Source organism: Phoca vitulina, unplaced genomic scaffold (assembly GCF_004348235.1).
Source record: "Phoca vitulina isolate PV1807 unplaced genomic scaffold, GSC_HSeal_1.0 scaffold4, whole genome shotgun sequence".
Lineage (NCBI taxonomy): Eukaryota > Metazoa > Chordata > Mammalia > Carnivora > Phocidae > Phoca > Phoca vitulina.
In genome coordinates this window covers 46,131,993-46,145,674 of record NW_022589707.1, presented here as the reverse complement: position 1 = coordinate 46,145,674, position 13,682 = coordinate 46,131,993, and the positions used below count along the sequence as shown (strand labels likewise).

General features: G+C 41.2%; 1 protein-coding gene across 1 annotated transcript in view; it reads left to right on the top strand.

The window, feature by feature from the left end:
* Positions 1-13,682, top strand: part of DNAH11 (dynein axonemal heavy chain 11) — a 320,378-nt gene that overhangs the window by 80,762 nt on the left and 225,934 nt on the right. The window contains exon 27 of the mRNA XM_032401311.1: positions 1,065-1,191. Coding sequence (XP_032257202.1) covers positions 1,065-1,191 — 127 coding nt within the window. The remainder of the gene's footprint in view (positions 1-1,064; positions 1,192-13,682) is intronic.

The following is a 13,682-nucleotide window of genomic DNA, read 5'->3' as shown; positions in this document are numbered from 1 at the left end:
CTGGCTTTTGATTAAAAAGGGGCAGATAGCTACTGAATGAAGAGGTTTGTGCAGAATTTTGATCACTTTTTATTGCAAGGTAGAAAAGAGCTTTAGATAAAAGAATATTACATAAGCAAAATTATTTCATAATCTGTAAATTTGCTAGAGATAAAGTTAGCCATAATTTTAAAAGAGTGGATTTCCACAGAAGTTAATTATTTCTTCTTTTTTAAAGAAGTTTATTTAAGTACTCTGTATACCCAGTGCAGGGCTTGAACTTATGACCCTAAGATCAAGATTCACATGCTCTTCTGACTGAGCCAGCCTGGCGCCCAGAAGTTAATTATTTCTTAGTGATCTTGGGGACTTGGGAGTTCTTCCTCTGGGTCATCTCTGCTAAGAAGGATAAAGCAGAAATGATTCTGACTCCTAGGACTCCTCTGAATACCAGAGGGAGCTGAAGCCATGTGTGTTCTCTAGGCATTCAGTGGGTAAAGGAAGACCTTGAACCAAATACATCTTAACGAATGCATTTTGTGCTCAGGATGAGTGATGCCGAACCTAGTTGCCCTTGCTGAGTAAGAATGTCATTAAGAAAAGTGAGGAGTGGGGCACCCAGGTGGCTCAGTCGGTTAAGCATCTGGCTCTTGATTTCACCTCAGGTTATGGTCTCAGGGTTGTGAGATCGAGTCCCACCTGAGACTTTGTGCTCTGCTGAGAGTGTGCTTGAGATTCTTTCCCTCTCCCTCTGCCCCTTCTCCCGTGCTTGCTCGTTTTCTGTCTCTCTCTCTCTCTCAACATAAAGAAATATTAAAAAAAAAAAAAAGTGAGGAGTGACATCAACCTAAGTCTAATCTGTATTTAGCCTCAGCCCATGGTGTGTGCGTACCTGTCTCCTACTTGGCATGACTTGTAGATTATTCACAAGCAACATGATGGTGTCAAAGAGGAGTCAGGCTACGTGTTAGACAGTAAAGCTTATTATGGTGAGTGGACAGATGAGAGGAGCGGGGTTTACTTTTGTTGATGTTTTACTAACTGAATGGGCAAGATAGGCTTAAAAAGAGTTTTCATTCCCATAGGCTTTCTCTTTGTGAAAAAGCTCTCGCTGAGTACCTGGAGACCAAGCGTGTGGCTTTCCCGCGGTTCTATTTCATCTCTTCTGCAGACTTACTTGACATCCTCTCAAAGGGAGCTCAGCCTAAGCAGGTAATGGATATTTTTTGAAAGTCTCATATTCTACTACATTTGCTAAGGAATGTCATTGTCAGATGCCACCTACCTTGTCACATGCGTCAGGAACTAGAAAATCGGCAATAAAAGTTTGTAATGCAGCAACAGAAGGATGTCAGAGCTGGTGCTAAAGGAACCCCAATCCATGGGGCACCTGGGTGGTTCAGTCGGTTAAGTGTCCGACTCTTGATATCAGCTCAGGGCCTGATCTCAGGGTCGTGAGATCAAACCCCCCACCGGGCTCCACATTGGGCGTGGAGTGTACTTTAAAAAAAAAAAAAAAAGGAACTGGGTCCTCAAGTGAAAGTGTGCAAGGTTTAGTGACCTGCAAGAAGTTAGTCATCATTTCTCTCGCCTTCATTTCTCTTTGAACCTAAATTTGGTGGGATGGCTCTTCTTGCTGTCGACAATATGTGTGCAGTCTGCTATTAATGACAGACTTGTCAGTCGGACTTGGGCAACATTTCTGGGGTCAACCCTCAGTTATGGTTTCTTATATCCATGCTAATTTCCAGATGGCTTTGTAAATAAAATCCCTCTGATTACATTGACTAGCAATCCGGTATATCCATCTCTCATTTACATATCACACAACTGGATGTTTGGAGTGTTGGGTTGTTTTTTGTTTTTTGTTTTTTGTTTTTAATTAGTCTCAAAGAGAATAGTCATAACCACACTTAAGTTCAGTAGCCTCCTGGGAACATTCTCATGACCAGAAGCTGGGTCCTCGCGCGTGATTGTGAGGTAGAAGGTATCATATTCCATTACAGGTATATGTTCCCGAGGTCTTTGAAATCCAAAATCCAAAATTACAATTCTGAATTCTCAGTACATAAATTTGAAGAGGTGCATAAATCTATACCTAGGATAATTGTTTTTCTTTTAATTATACTCTTTAAATATAATAAATATTTGTACGACCTGTTTATTGAACAGTGTTAATTCCAGAGAGTAGAGACATGAAGTTGTATTATCTATGATTATTAATCGCAAATGTGCCCCGATGAATCTCCGTGAACTGAATAGCAGACCCCTTAATAACACTCTGGGTAGGTATCTTACATCCCGGTCTCTTTTTCTTACTTTAAAAAAAAAACAAAAAGCAGCTCAGCAAGGTCTCATTACAAACCCAGTCTTACCTCTGTGTTGAGGCCAGGCTTTCACATAATAAATTTGGAATTGGCAGGGAGACACTGATAATTTTATTCCATATGCCCTTCCCACCCATTTATCATGGAGAGGAGGTGGGACCACCATCTGTCAGTCACTGGCGTTTCTTACTACTTGTTCTTGATTCTTTCACCAGCACTGACTGAGTGTTCTCTGTCCTCAACAGCAAGCATCAACGTGTTGGGTCTCTGGTGGAAAACGGGGACAGAGGGGAACCTCCTCTGGGGTATATACGGCAGAGTCAGCTCTGTCTTGGCGCTTCCAGTTCTTGCTCTGGGCAGTGAAATCAGCCATTGGGTTACATCTTCTTTTTCCTTTTCCTTGTCAGCAGATGGCCAGCAAGGGTCATGTCAAAGATGGACTTCCTGCGGGTACCTGTAGCTTCTATGAGTGAGTGTCCCACACCTCTCTCACTTGATGACTTAAGGGTTAGGTTTGGGTGAAACAGTCCTTCACCTGCCCCATAAGGAGTGAGGAAAAGCCACAGCACCCCTCGTGGGCCGAGAGCTTGCAGGCGTGAGATGGCCACCTCTAGTCCCCTCTGCCCTGCAGAACTAGCTATAGAAACAGGGGGATGGCAGTAGAAGATGGTAAGGGGTTGAGCTGTCTCTGACAGGCCCTGGAGGGACTAAGCGGTCCTGACCCGTTTGCTGTCCTCAGAACATGCACATACCCAGTGCATCCTGGTCCTTACTGGAAGCCCTAGGCTGCTGCTGAGGGAACAGCTCACTACTGTACTTGTCACTTTACCTCCTTTCAAAGAATCAAGCAATGCTTCACGCCTTAGCCAGATGACATGCTGGCTCGCCGGAACATGCATCCCCGATGCCAACTTTTTTTTTTCTTTTCCATTATCCTTTCTAAGTCATAGGATGAGTTGTTTTTTTATGTATATAAACTTCAAAGGTGTACCTTTTAGGTCATTCTTTTTATGTTTTCAGTATCCCTTCAGTATTGGAGTGTTCTCTAACATCCCTGGGACCCGCTGTGGAAGCCCTCTCACCCTTCCTTCTAGCTTCGTAGTCAGAAGTTCGACATCTCCAGTTCGGGTACATTGCTCAGTCCTAGTACAACTACCGCTCCTTAGTGAATGACTAGGTAGTCTAAGACATCAAAAAGATTTTAAATTAAAATGAAGCTGAACATTAAGCTCACAGCACAGAGGTCTCCCGCACTGCTCACGGCCTTGCTGATGAGCGCCCCCGGCAGTGCTGTCTGCCCTGTGCTAGCCCAGGGACGTGGGAGCTGCTGCTCAGCAGCAGAAGGCTCCGCGATGGGGCCTGGGGGGTGCAGGTCATTAAGTGTCCAACTCTTGGTTTTGGCTCAGATCAAAGCCCTGCATCTGGCTCCACGCTCAGCACGGAGTCTGCTTGGGACTCTCTCCAGCTCCCTCTGCCTGCCCCCTGACCCACCCCACCCCCGCCAAGTAAATCTTAACAAAAAAAAGGGTCCAGCCACGTGGCTACAGTGTACACATGGTTTATAGATGTCCTGACCTGTCAGCTTTTGAAAGGATTAGATTTTTTTACTCTGATTTTCCCCCTCAATTCTGCAGCATTTCTTAAATTTAAATTCAATTAATTAATATATAGTGTACTATTAGGTTCAGAGGTAGAGGTCAGTGATTCATCAGTCTTGTGTAACACCCAGTGCTCATTACATCACATGCCCTCCTTAATGTCCATCACCCTGTTACCCAATTCCCCACCCGCTCCACTCCAGCAACCCTCAGTTTGTTTCCTATGATTAAGAGTCTCTTATGGTTTGTCTCCCTCTCTGATTTCATCTTGTTTCATTTTTTTCCTCCCTTCCCCTAGGATCCTCTGTTTGGTTTCTTAAATTCCACATATCAGTGAGATCATATGATAGTTGTCCTTCTCTGACTTATTTTGCTTAGCATAATACCCTCTAGTTCCATTCACATCATTGCAAATGGCAAGGTTTCATTTTTTTTGATGGCTGAATTATGTTCCATTGTATATATAAACCACGTCTTCTTCATCCCTTCATCTGTCGATGGACATCTGGGCTCTTTCCATAGTTTGGCTATTGCGGACATTGCTGCTATGAACTTTGGGGTGCAGGTGCCTCTTCTTTTCACTACACCTGTATCTTTGGAGTAAATACCCAGTAGTGCAATTACTGGGTCGTAGGGTAGCTCTCTTTTCCACCTTTTGAGGACCCTCCATACTGTTTTCCAGAGTGGCTGCACCAGCGTGCATTCCCACCAACAGTGTAGGAGGGTTCTCATTTCTCCGCATCCTCGCCAACATCTGTCGTTTCCTTACTTGTTCATTGTAGCCATTCTGACTGGTGTGAGGTGGTGTCTTATTGTGGTTTTGATTTGTATTTCCCTGATGCCAGTGATGTTGAACATTTTGAAAGGATTAGATTTTTTATATTTTTGAAATTGATACTTTAAATTGTGTTCAAAAAGTGATTTCACTGAGGTCTTAATGAAACTTCTAACAATTCAAATTCACATAAAATGGTATCCCACTGTTAGCAAAGGTGCATTATTTAAAAAGGTGTTTCACTTCCTCTGTGGTGCAGATATCCACTCGGGAGTGACTAAGGTGGGCAGGGAAGCTAGAAGGAGCTAAGGGCAGTCTGAGTCGCTTAGAGCCACAATCCGCTTCTTTCCCTGACGTGGTTCTGCAAAGTGAAGATGCCTTCGGAATTCTTGGTCACTTACGAGGGAATAGTTAGTTAATGGTTTTGGCAATTAAACCAAAGAGGCTGGTCTTGCTACACTCTTACCTTCTTTTCAATATCAGAATCCGATTTGGACCACCAGACACAGCTTTTCCGCCTTTGCCTTTTGTCCTTAGATTCCTGAATGTGCTCCCTGCAGTGTGACCAAAATTACATGGCCACTGCAGCCTGTGGAATAACAATGCAGTTTGGCCAGAAAAGAAATCCTTTGTGGGGAGATAACTCATGTTGACATCTTGTGAATGACTTGAATTCTTCAGCCACCCTCCCCTCCACCTGCCACACTCAATTTAAGAGTGTTGACCAAAATGGGAGTTTCTGCAGTTAATTATGGAATTTGATCAGCCTGAACTCCTCAGCCAGGGAGGTCTGATATCCCTACAACCTCTATCCCATAAGCAGAAATTCCCTAGTGAGTTGGAATGCCAGAGGGATGAAATCAGTGTGTCTAGAGTGCCTTCGGTGAGGATTAGCTGCTGGGAACTTGGTTAAGATCAAGTTTTAAAGATGTTCTCCTTCCAGAATTCACCCTGCTCTCCTAATGGCATGAAGGCTCTAAAGGACCCATGTGTGGGCCCTGCCTAACTGCAGTGATCAGAATCTCTGGTAATCTATTATGGAAATCCATACTTAGAGGTGTACTTGCAGGATTCGTTGACATGGTGTAGTAGTTATGTGCGACGGGTTTGAAGTTACACATTCATTATTAACATTCTTTTATTCCCCCCCTTTAGAAAAACATCCTTTTTTTTTTTTTAAGGGGCTGGTGTAGTGGTTAGAGGCAGACAGAATAACAGTCCCTTTGTTATGTGGTGCCTTTAAATAGCTGACACTTTTGTGAAGTCAAGATGTTTTTAGCCCCTGATTCCTAATAATTTGAAAGATCCTTTTGTCCTAGAAGAGTTTGCACATTTTTCCTTCCCTTGTCCACTGCCTGATGAGTGACAGCTTCTCCAGATGGAGCTCTACTAAAGAAAGAGAAACTCGCAGTGGGAGGAGTTGCATTTGTGTTGTCTAATGTGGGCTAGCCATGAGCCAACTGGGGCCGGGGAGCACTTAAAATGGGGCAACTGAGGAACTGAAATTTTTATCTTTTATTTTTATTTATTTTTTTAGAGAGAGAGCGTGTGAGAACATGGGGGTGGAGGGGCAGAGAAGAGGGAGAGAGAGAATCTTAAGCAGGGGCTTGATAGCACGACGCTGAGATCACGACCTAAGCCCAGATCAAGAGTTGGACGCTTAACCGACTGAGCCACCCAGGTGCCCCTGAGCAACTGAATTTTAACCTCAAAAGATTTTAATTGATTTAAATTTAAATACTGATATTTGCTTCAGTTATTGGGAAACAAAAGTGTGTTTGAATCAACTTGAGCATGTAAATCTACTTTTGCAACAGTATATTTTATGAAATTGAAGTACAGATCAAGTATATCTGATGATGAACCCAAATTGAGATATCCTATAAATCTATACACCTGACTTGAAAGGTTAACTATGAAGAAAAGAGTGTAAAACATCTACTATTTTTTTTGTTATATGTTGAAAGCATCTCAGATATACTAGGTGAAATAAAATACATTAAAATTAATTTTGCCTGTTTCTTTTTACTTGTTTTAATGTGGCAACTAGGAATTCACTGTTGTGGAAATTGAGGCCACAGCACATTCTCTAAAATGAGAAGATCAGGCAGGGGGTGCCTGGCTGGCTCAGCTCATAGAGCATGTGACTCTGGATTTTGGGGTTGTGAGTTCAAGCCCCACATTGGGTGTAGAGATTACTTAAAAATAAAATCTTTAAAAAAAAAAAATGAAATGAGGTCAGAAATACATATACTCAGAAATGTTAAAAGTTTCCATCAAGAACTGTCTTTCAGCGGTGTCAACCCAAATCCACATAAGAGGAAATCTGCCAACTTGTCTATTAAGAAAGCCCCAAATTTGCAGTGATTGCACAGATGGCACTAAACTGAAAGCCTTAATGGCCTATAAATACGGGCATTTGGAAAGGTGCTTGTGAGGAGTGGGCTTAATATTAAGTGACAAAAAGCCCTGCTGGATCTTCGGGGTACATAGGTAAGACCCCACATTTCCACAAGCACAGTGCGTTCCCGTAGAGCACTAGCGTTTGGTTGTCTCCATCGAGTAAATGTGTCTCACGCTGTGAATTTCAGAAATCAGGATGATTTCATAGTGTGTCACCATCTTTCCTCACAGAGATTAGTCTTCCTTCAACAACTATGGTGAAAAAGGCCCAGAATTTGAGTGGTTAGTTGAGGGCACGCAGGAGTGAATGAGTTTTCCTTGAAACACAGTGAAAAATTGCAACTTCTTAGAGGAATTAGAAAGCTGGAGGGCTGTTAGGTATGTAAAGTGGAGGAAGGAGTTGCCCTTGAGTTTGGGCTGGGACTGAGGATGGAATGAGGAAGAGGCAGGAGAAGGAGACAAGCACAGAAGATGTTCGTGGTTTCGACCATCTTGCACTGGCCTTCCAGTCAGCAGTGAGGAATGGAAGCTGCTTACCTAAGTGTAGTTTGTCCTGGAAATGGCCACGTGAGAGCAGAGTCACGGCGCAGGCGGGGAATATGTCATGTTGGACATGGGTGCCTTCCTATGAAGGCAGCCTCATACTCAAAGGACTGAGGTATTTATATGTGTGACGAGAAAATAGACCATCTCATTTTAAATATGTCATAAATTATATATTGCCTGGGGATTATCCTTGATTATCCTCACAGGATACTTAATATATGGTTAACCACAAGTTGTATAACAGTAGATACACTTTCTTTGTTCATTTTGCAAATGTGTTGCCACTGCTAAGATTTTTTTTTAAAGATTTTATTTAGTCATTTGACAGAGAGAGACACACAGAGAGAGAGAGCACAAGCAGGGGGAGTGGGAGAGGGAGAAGCAGGCTTCCCGCCGAGCAGGGAGCCCGATGCAGGGCTCGATCCCAGGACCCTGGGACCATGACCTGAGCCGAAGGCAGACGCTTAACGACTGAGCCCCCAGGTGCCCCTCACTGCTGAGATTTTTGTTACCACTCCTTTCTTGGCATTTTCTCCACAACCAAGTTATAATACAATCAGGGGTATTACAATGTGGGATTCAAATAAAATATCACCTTAATGTTAAGAGATCCAAAACTTAAGCATTACAAATGTGGGATCCTGCTGCCAAGTAGTTTTTGGCCTTGCTGTGGTGTCTAGAGCTCCTGGTCCTGACAGAAGTTGTTCAGCTTCAGCTTCAGCTTAAAATCAGGGCACAGGGTTTCTGGCCGCAAGAGATGAGCTTTTCACAGAGTACTGTGCATTCTGGGAACCACTAGAGAAGCTGAATAAAATAGTTAACAATCTGTTCAAATGCATCACAGAGTCTTAAAGAGCATCGAAGGAAAGTCTAGAGCTCAGGGCCTAAAATAGGAGCAGAAAGAACCATAGATTTACCTGATGTTTGCTATTGATGTTTCCTTGGCGATATGTGACTATTTACAAGATAGGACAAAGACTCTGAAAAGCTGATCAGAACTTTCATCAGTATCATGGAACTTAAAAGGGGGAGAAAAAGTAAAAAATAAAAACTGGAATCAGGCACCACCAAGGAAGATGTTATCCAGAGAATCAAACAGTGATAATGGTTCTGGGGTGAATTGGCTGTAAATGTGCAGGGATGGGGGGAAAGGGGCATCTAACACATACCGTATCTAAAAAGTCAATTCTAGGTGGATGTACTTAGAAATTTGAAAGGTACAACAATGAAATACGAGAAAGAATGATATTTGAGCAAAAATTCCTCAAGTTGGACATGAAGTATTGAGTGTAAGGGAAAGGTTGATGGATTTGACTATTAAAGTTGAAAACTTCGCCTTATCGGAGGTTACCGTTGAGGCACTAACAGTGTGAGCCTCCAAGTGGGGAAGGATGTTGGCAGCGCCTTAAACGGAGACTCATAGGCAGAATATGCAGCTGACTCCTACATTCAAAGAAGTAAGGACGGATCGATAACTGGGTATAAAAGTGGGCAGAATACATAAGCAGCCTGTTCACAAAAGAAGGTATTGTAATGACCAGTAAACAGGAGAAGTTGCTTGACTCTATAAGTCATCAGAAAAATGCAAAGTAAACCCACCAAGAAAGATACACTTGTACTTCTGGCCAAGATGGAGTAAGAGGAGTGGATTTACCCACCTGCTTGAAAGAACACAACACTTTGACAAAATATATGAAGTGCTGGACCTTTTTAGACACTGGACATCAGACAGCAGAGGATAGCAGTTTATGACAGACTTGGAACAAAAGAGGTGAGCTGTGTGATGGTCCCAGTTGTTTTCCTCGAGCGAGTTTCCAGGCATGGTACAGGGAGGGAGAACCAGGTAGGATTTGGCGGTCTCCTGGAGTTGAGGGTTCGGAGCTGAGAGTCCAAGGAGAACAAGGTAGTGAGAGTTGGCAGAGCTGAATACCGAAGAAGAGAGAACTGTAAAGAGAGAACTGCAGAAACTTCTAGAGGGGCTTCCTAGAGTCTTCAGCAGGAGGATTAATTAGCCCTGGGTTACACATTATTCCAGTTGTGCCAAACAAGTCTTAAAAGCAAGATCCAAAAGGATCAAACTGTTTCCAAGTAATTTAACTGTATCCCAGAACAAAGCTCAAGAAGAATAAAGATATATTTAGTTCCAAGGAGGGTAACTTTGCGATGTGTGACATACCATTAAAGATGACAGGGCATGTAAAGAGTCAGGAATATTCAACTCTCAAAAAAAAAAAAGGAATATTCAGCTCTCATAATGAGGAAAAATAGCAATCAAAACAGATACAAATGTTAGGATTAACAGACCAAAACATCAAAAGTTTTAGCTGTATTTGTATGTTCAAAAAACAAAGTGGAGATATGGAAAAGATAAGAAAGCTCCGTATGTGTATATCAGGTATCCTCAAGTGGAGGAAGGGAGACAGAAAAAATACTTGTGGAGTAACAGCCAAAAGATTTCTCACTTGATGAAAAGTAGACATCCGTAGATTTAAGCTCAGTGAACCAAAGCACAAGCTACAAAGAAACCTCTATCAGATCACTCATATTGGTCATAACCAGTGATAAAGAGATCCAAAGATCATCCATTAAGTCACAGTATGTACAAAGGAGTGAATGTAAGCATGATGAAAGGCTTCCCAATGCAAATGAGAAAATAGTGGACCAACAGCTCTAAAGAACTGAAAGAAAAAGAAATCCATCTACAATTCTTTATCCTGGGAAAATATCTCTTAAAAGTAAAGTCAAAATAAAGATGTTTCCAGACATTCAAAAGCTGAAAGATTTCATCACCAGCAGACTGGCAATATGAGAAATGTTAAAGGAAGTGCTTCAGGCAGAAGGAAGATGGTACCAGATGGAAATCTGGATCTACACAAAAAATTGTCAGCATTGAAATGTTAACTGTATGGAACGAGACAAGACAGGCACATCAGCCATCCATCAGAAGGCAGAAGGATAAGAAAGAACAGAGACCTTGAAATGCTACATGAGCTCAAACCCTGGTTCTGTTGATTAGTGGCTACATTACTACTTTACTTTCCCGAACATCAGTTTCCTTGTATACCAAGCGGGGAAAACAGTAGGTACTATCTCTTTGGTTTCTGAGCAAGAAGGGAAACAAATTATGTAAAGAAATATGAAAAGTACTTACAATAATGTAAAAATGGCCACAAATTCTTCCCCTCCATGCATCCATGCCATTTTATTAGTGTGATGGTGCAGTTTTCATCCAGGCTCGAGCTTGTATCTCTGTTTGGATTGCGATGTGACTTGTTTTGGTCCAGCGTATCATTAGCAAGAGGTTTGCCGAGCTCACGCACGCTAGGGGGTGTACCCTCTTGCTGCTTTTCGGAAACCTCGGACTACCTCATCGTGAAGGGGGCCACAGCTAGCCAGCTGAAGGGGAGGCGCACGCCCGTGCCCGAGCTACCAGCTCCAGAGGCAAAGCCACTGATCACCAGCGGACCACAGACACGAGGGGACCAGCTGAGGCAACCCAGAGGCTGACCCGCAGAGTTGGAAGCAAAGAAAATATTGCCATTTCAAGCCCCTGAACTTCGGGGTAGTTAGTTACACTGCAGAAACAAATTCGAACACTTTAGTTAGGTCTTTACATATATATGCCTAAATACCTGAATATATATTCCCCAGTCTCAAGGACTTTTATGTGCTACTGATTTTTGAAGTAAAAGATTTTACTTGAAATTTAGAAACAAAACAATATCAAATACTGGCCCATGGAACTAGTCTTGTCTGGTTTCTTCCTTTTTTTTTTTTTTTTCCTCCTAGCTGAAGATACCTTGATAAGAGCTGTGGCATTGGTTTGACGTCACTGAGTATGGGAGGACTGGTGAGGATATCGTGAATTGGCATATTTCCCTCTCTTGTCAGTTTGTACATTGAGTTCCTCAGGCTTTGACCTGAACACATATCTCACACAATGAGATACCAAGATCAAACCCACTAAAAGGCTAAAATTAAAGAGACAATATTAAATAATGGTAAGAATGTGGAACAGGGACATGTTCTTCTCTAGCCAGTGGGATCAGAAATTGATATGGCCTCTCAAGAAATCTATTTAACAGTGTCTTATAAATATGAATGTAAGAATACGTTATTTTCCAGCATTTTCCTTTCTCAGTGTATGCTCAGAAGAAGTATATACATGTGTGGACCAAAAAATGTAGACAAGAATTTTCATAGCTACATCATTATTATTTATCATAGGCCCAACTGCAAACAATCCAAATGTCCCTTAACAGTAGAATGGATAAAAACATTGTGTTATGTTCCTACAATGGAATACCACCTAGCAATGGAAAAAAACAAACTAGTGCTGTACCTAATACCAAAAATAAGCCTCACGGACATAATTTTGAATTACAGAAGGCAGACACAAAAGAGTACAGATTGTATGAATCTAAATTATCTAGAGATAATGTCCATTTTTGAGAGGAGGGTCTAGTGGCTGTCATGGGATATTAGGGGTTTTCCTAGTGCAGGTGTATTCTGTTTCTTCTTGGTGTTTATAAGAGTCATGTTCACTTTGCTAAAATTTATTAAGATGTACACACATGATTTTTTTTTTACTTCTCTCAATTTTCAAAAAGTTATTTAAAAATTCAGCATTTGTGTTGTGACTATATTTATATAAATTTATGTATGCATGCTAAAGATGTTAAACAGAATCGGCACTGGTCTGTATGTCCAGTTATAAATAGAAAGTCAAATTGCAAAATATTATATATTTTATTTTTAGTAAAAATAAACTAAGCACTGCCTGTTACCTAGTATTGGCTATAATGATTTACAAAATTTATAACAAGCTAATTTAGTCTTTTTGGGTTATGTAAGTAATTGCATCTTCATTATTGAAAATTTGAAAAATATGGAAATAAACAGGTAAAAGATCAGAATAATATACTGCTAGAAACTGTTTTTGAGTGATTATAGTTTTTAATGTGTCTATGTTTATGTCATAGCATATATATTTAATCGAAATTGGAATGTTCTTTTACAATATGTTTCGTGTCTATAAAAGTTTTCATTACATGAATATGCCATAATTTATTTAACCAACTTCTAGAAAGTTTTTGAAGATTTAGATTTTCAGCAATGTTGCATGTCCATTTCCTTGTACTGTCCCCAATACTGAGTAATATTAATTAAAAAGTGACATTTTGACAGATTGGCTTAAATTTTTGCTCATGTACCAATAACTCGTTTTCATCTTACTCCAGAGGATAATATCCACAATAGGCAGGACTGCCTACATTTTGGACATTACTTACATCCATATAAATTTCATCATCATGACTGTTACCATTATTATGAATAAATGAGTTAATGACTACAGAGGAATAAACCTTGAGGTGTTCTCCATGCCAGGAGTGATAGTAGGCTTTTATGTTATCCCACAGAGGCATCTTTCAGAAAGATGGAGTAAATATGAAATTAGATACGGGCAAAAGGCAAGTGGTAAGCTTTGAGAATATAGTAAGAAGCTACAGTAATTTCATTTTTCTTTGCCTTTGTTTTCTAGGTGAGCATCAAGTAGGCCAGCTGATATGATGGCTGTATTGGTTCACATGTTACGTTCTAAAATTACACAGATGAGTTAATATTTTTTACTTTATTTACAGGTAGATAAATACATGCTCTTAAATAGGTAGCTCTTCCTGTGCACAGTTCCCACGTGTAGGAATTTCAGTTACCACGGATTGGGTAGATAGCGCCAGTCCCCCCACAACGCGATCCAAAGTTAAGATACTACAGTAAGTGCAAAAGGCACAGACTTCATTGCTAGTTCTTCACAAAAATCCCTGGGTGGGGAACAGAGGTGCATCCTGCCTCATGGACAGTTTGGACAAGTCTGTCCATAACTGGCCATCATGCATCTGTTACTCTTTACACAGAGACAGCAAAGCATGTAACGTGTTACCTCCTTATCCCCAGTGATGAGGCATGTAACATTTTACAGACACACATAACTGAAGGAGGGAATTGGTAATACAATTGGAGGCCTAGCAAAGAAATGAAAATTGATCATGCTAA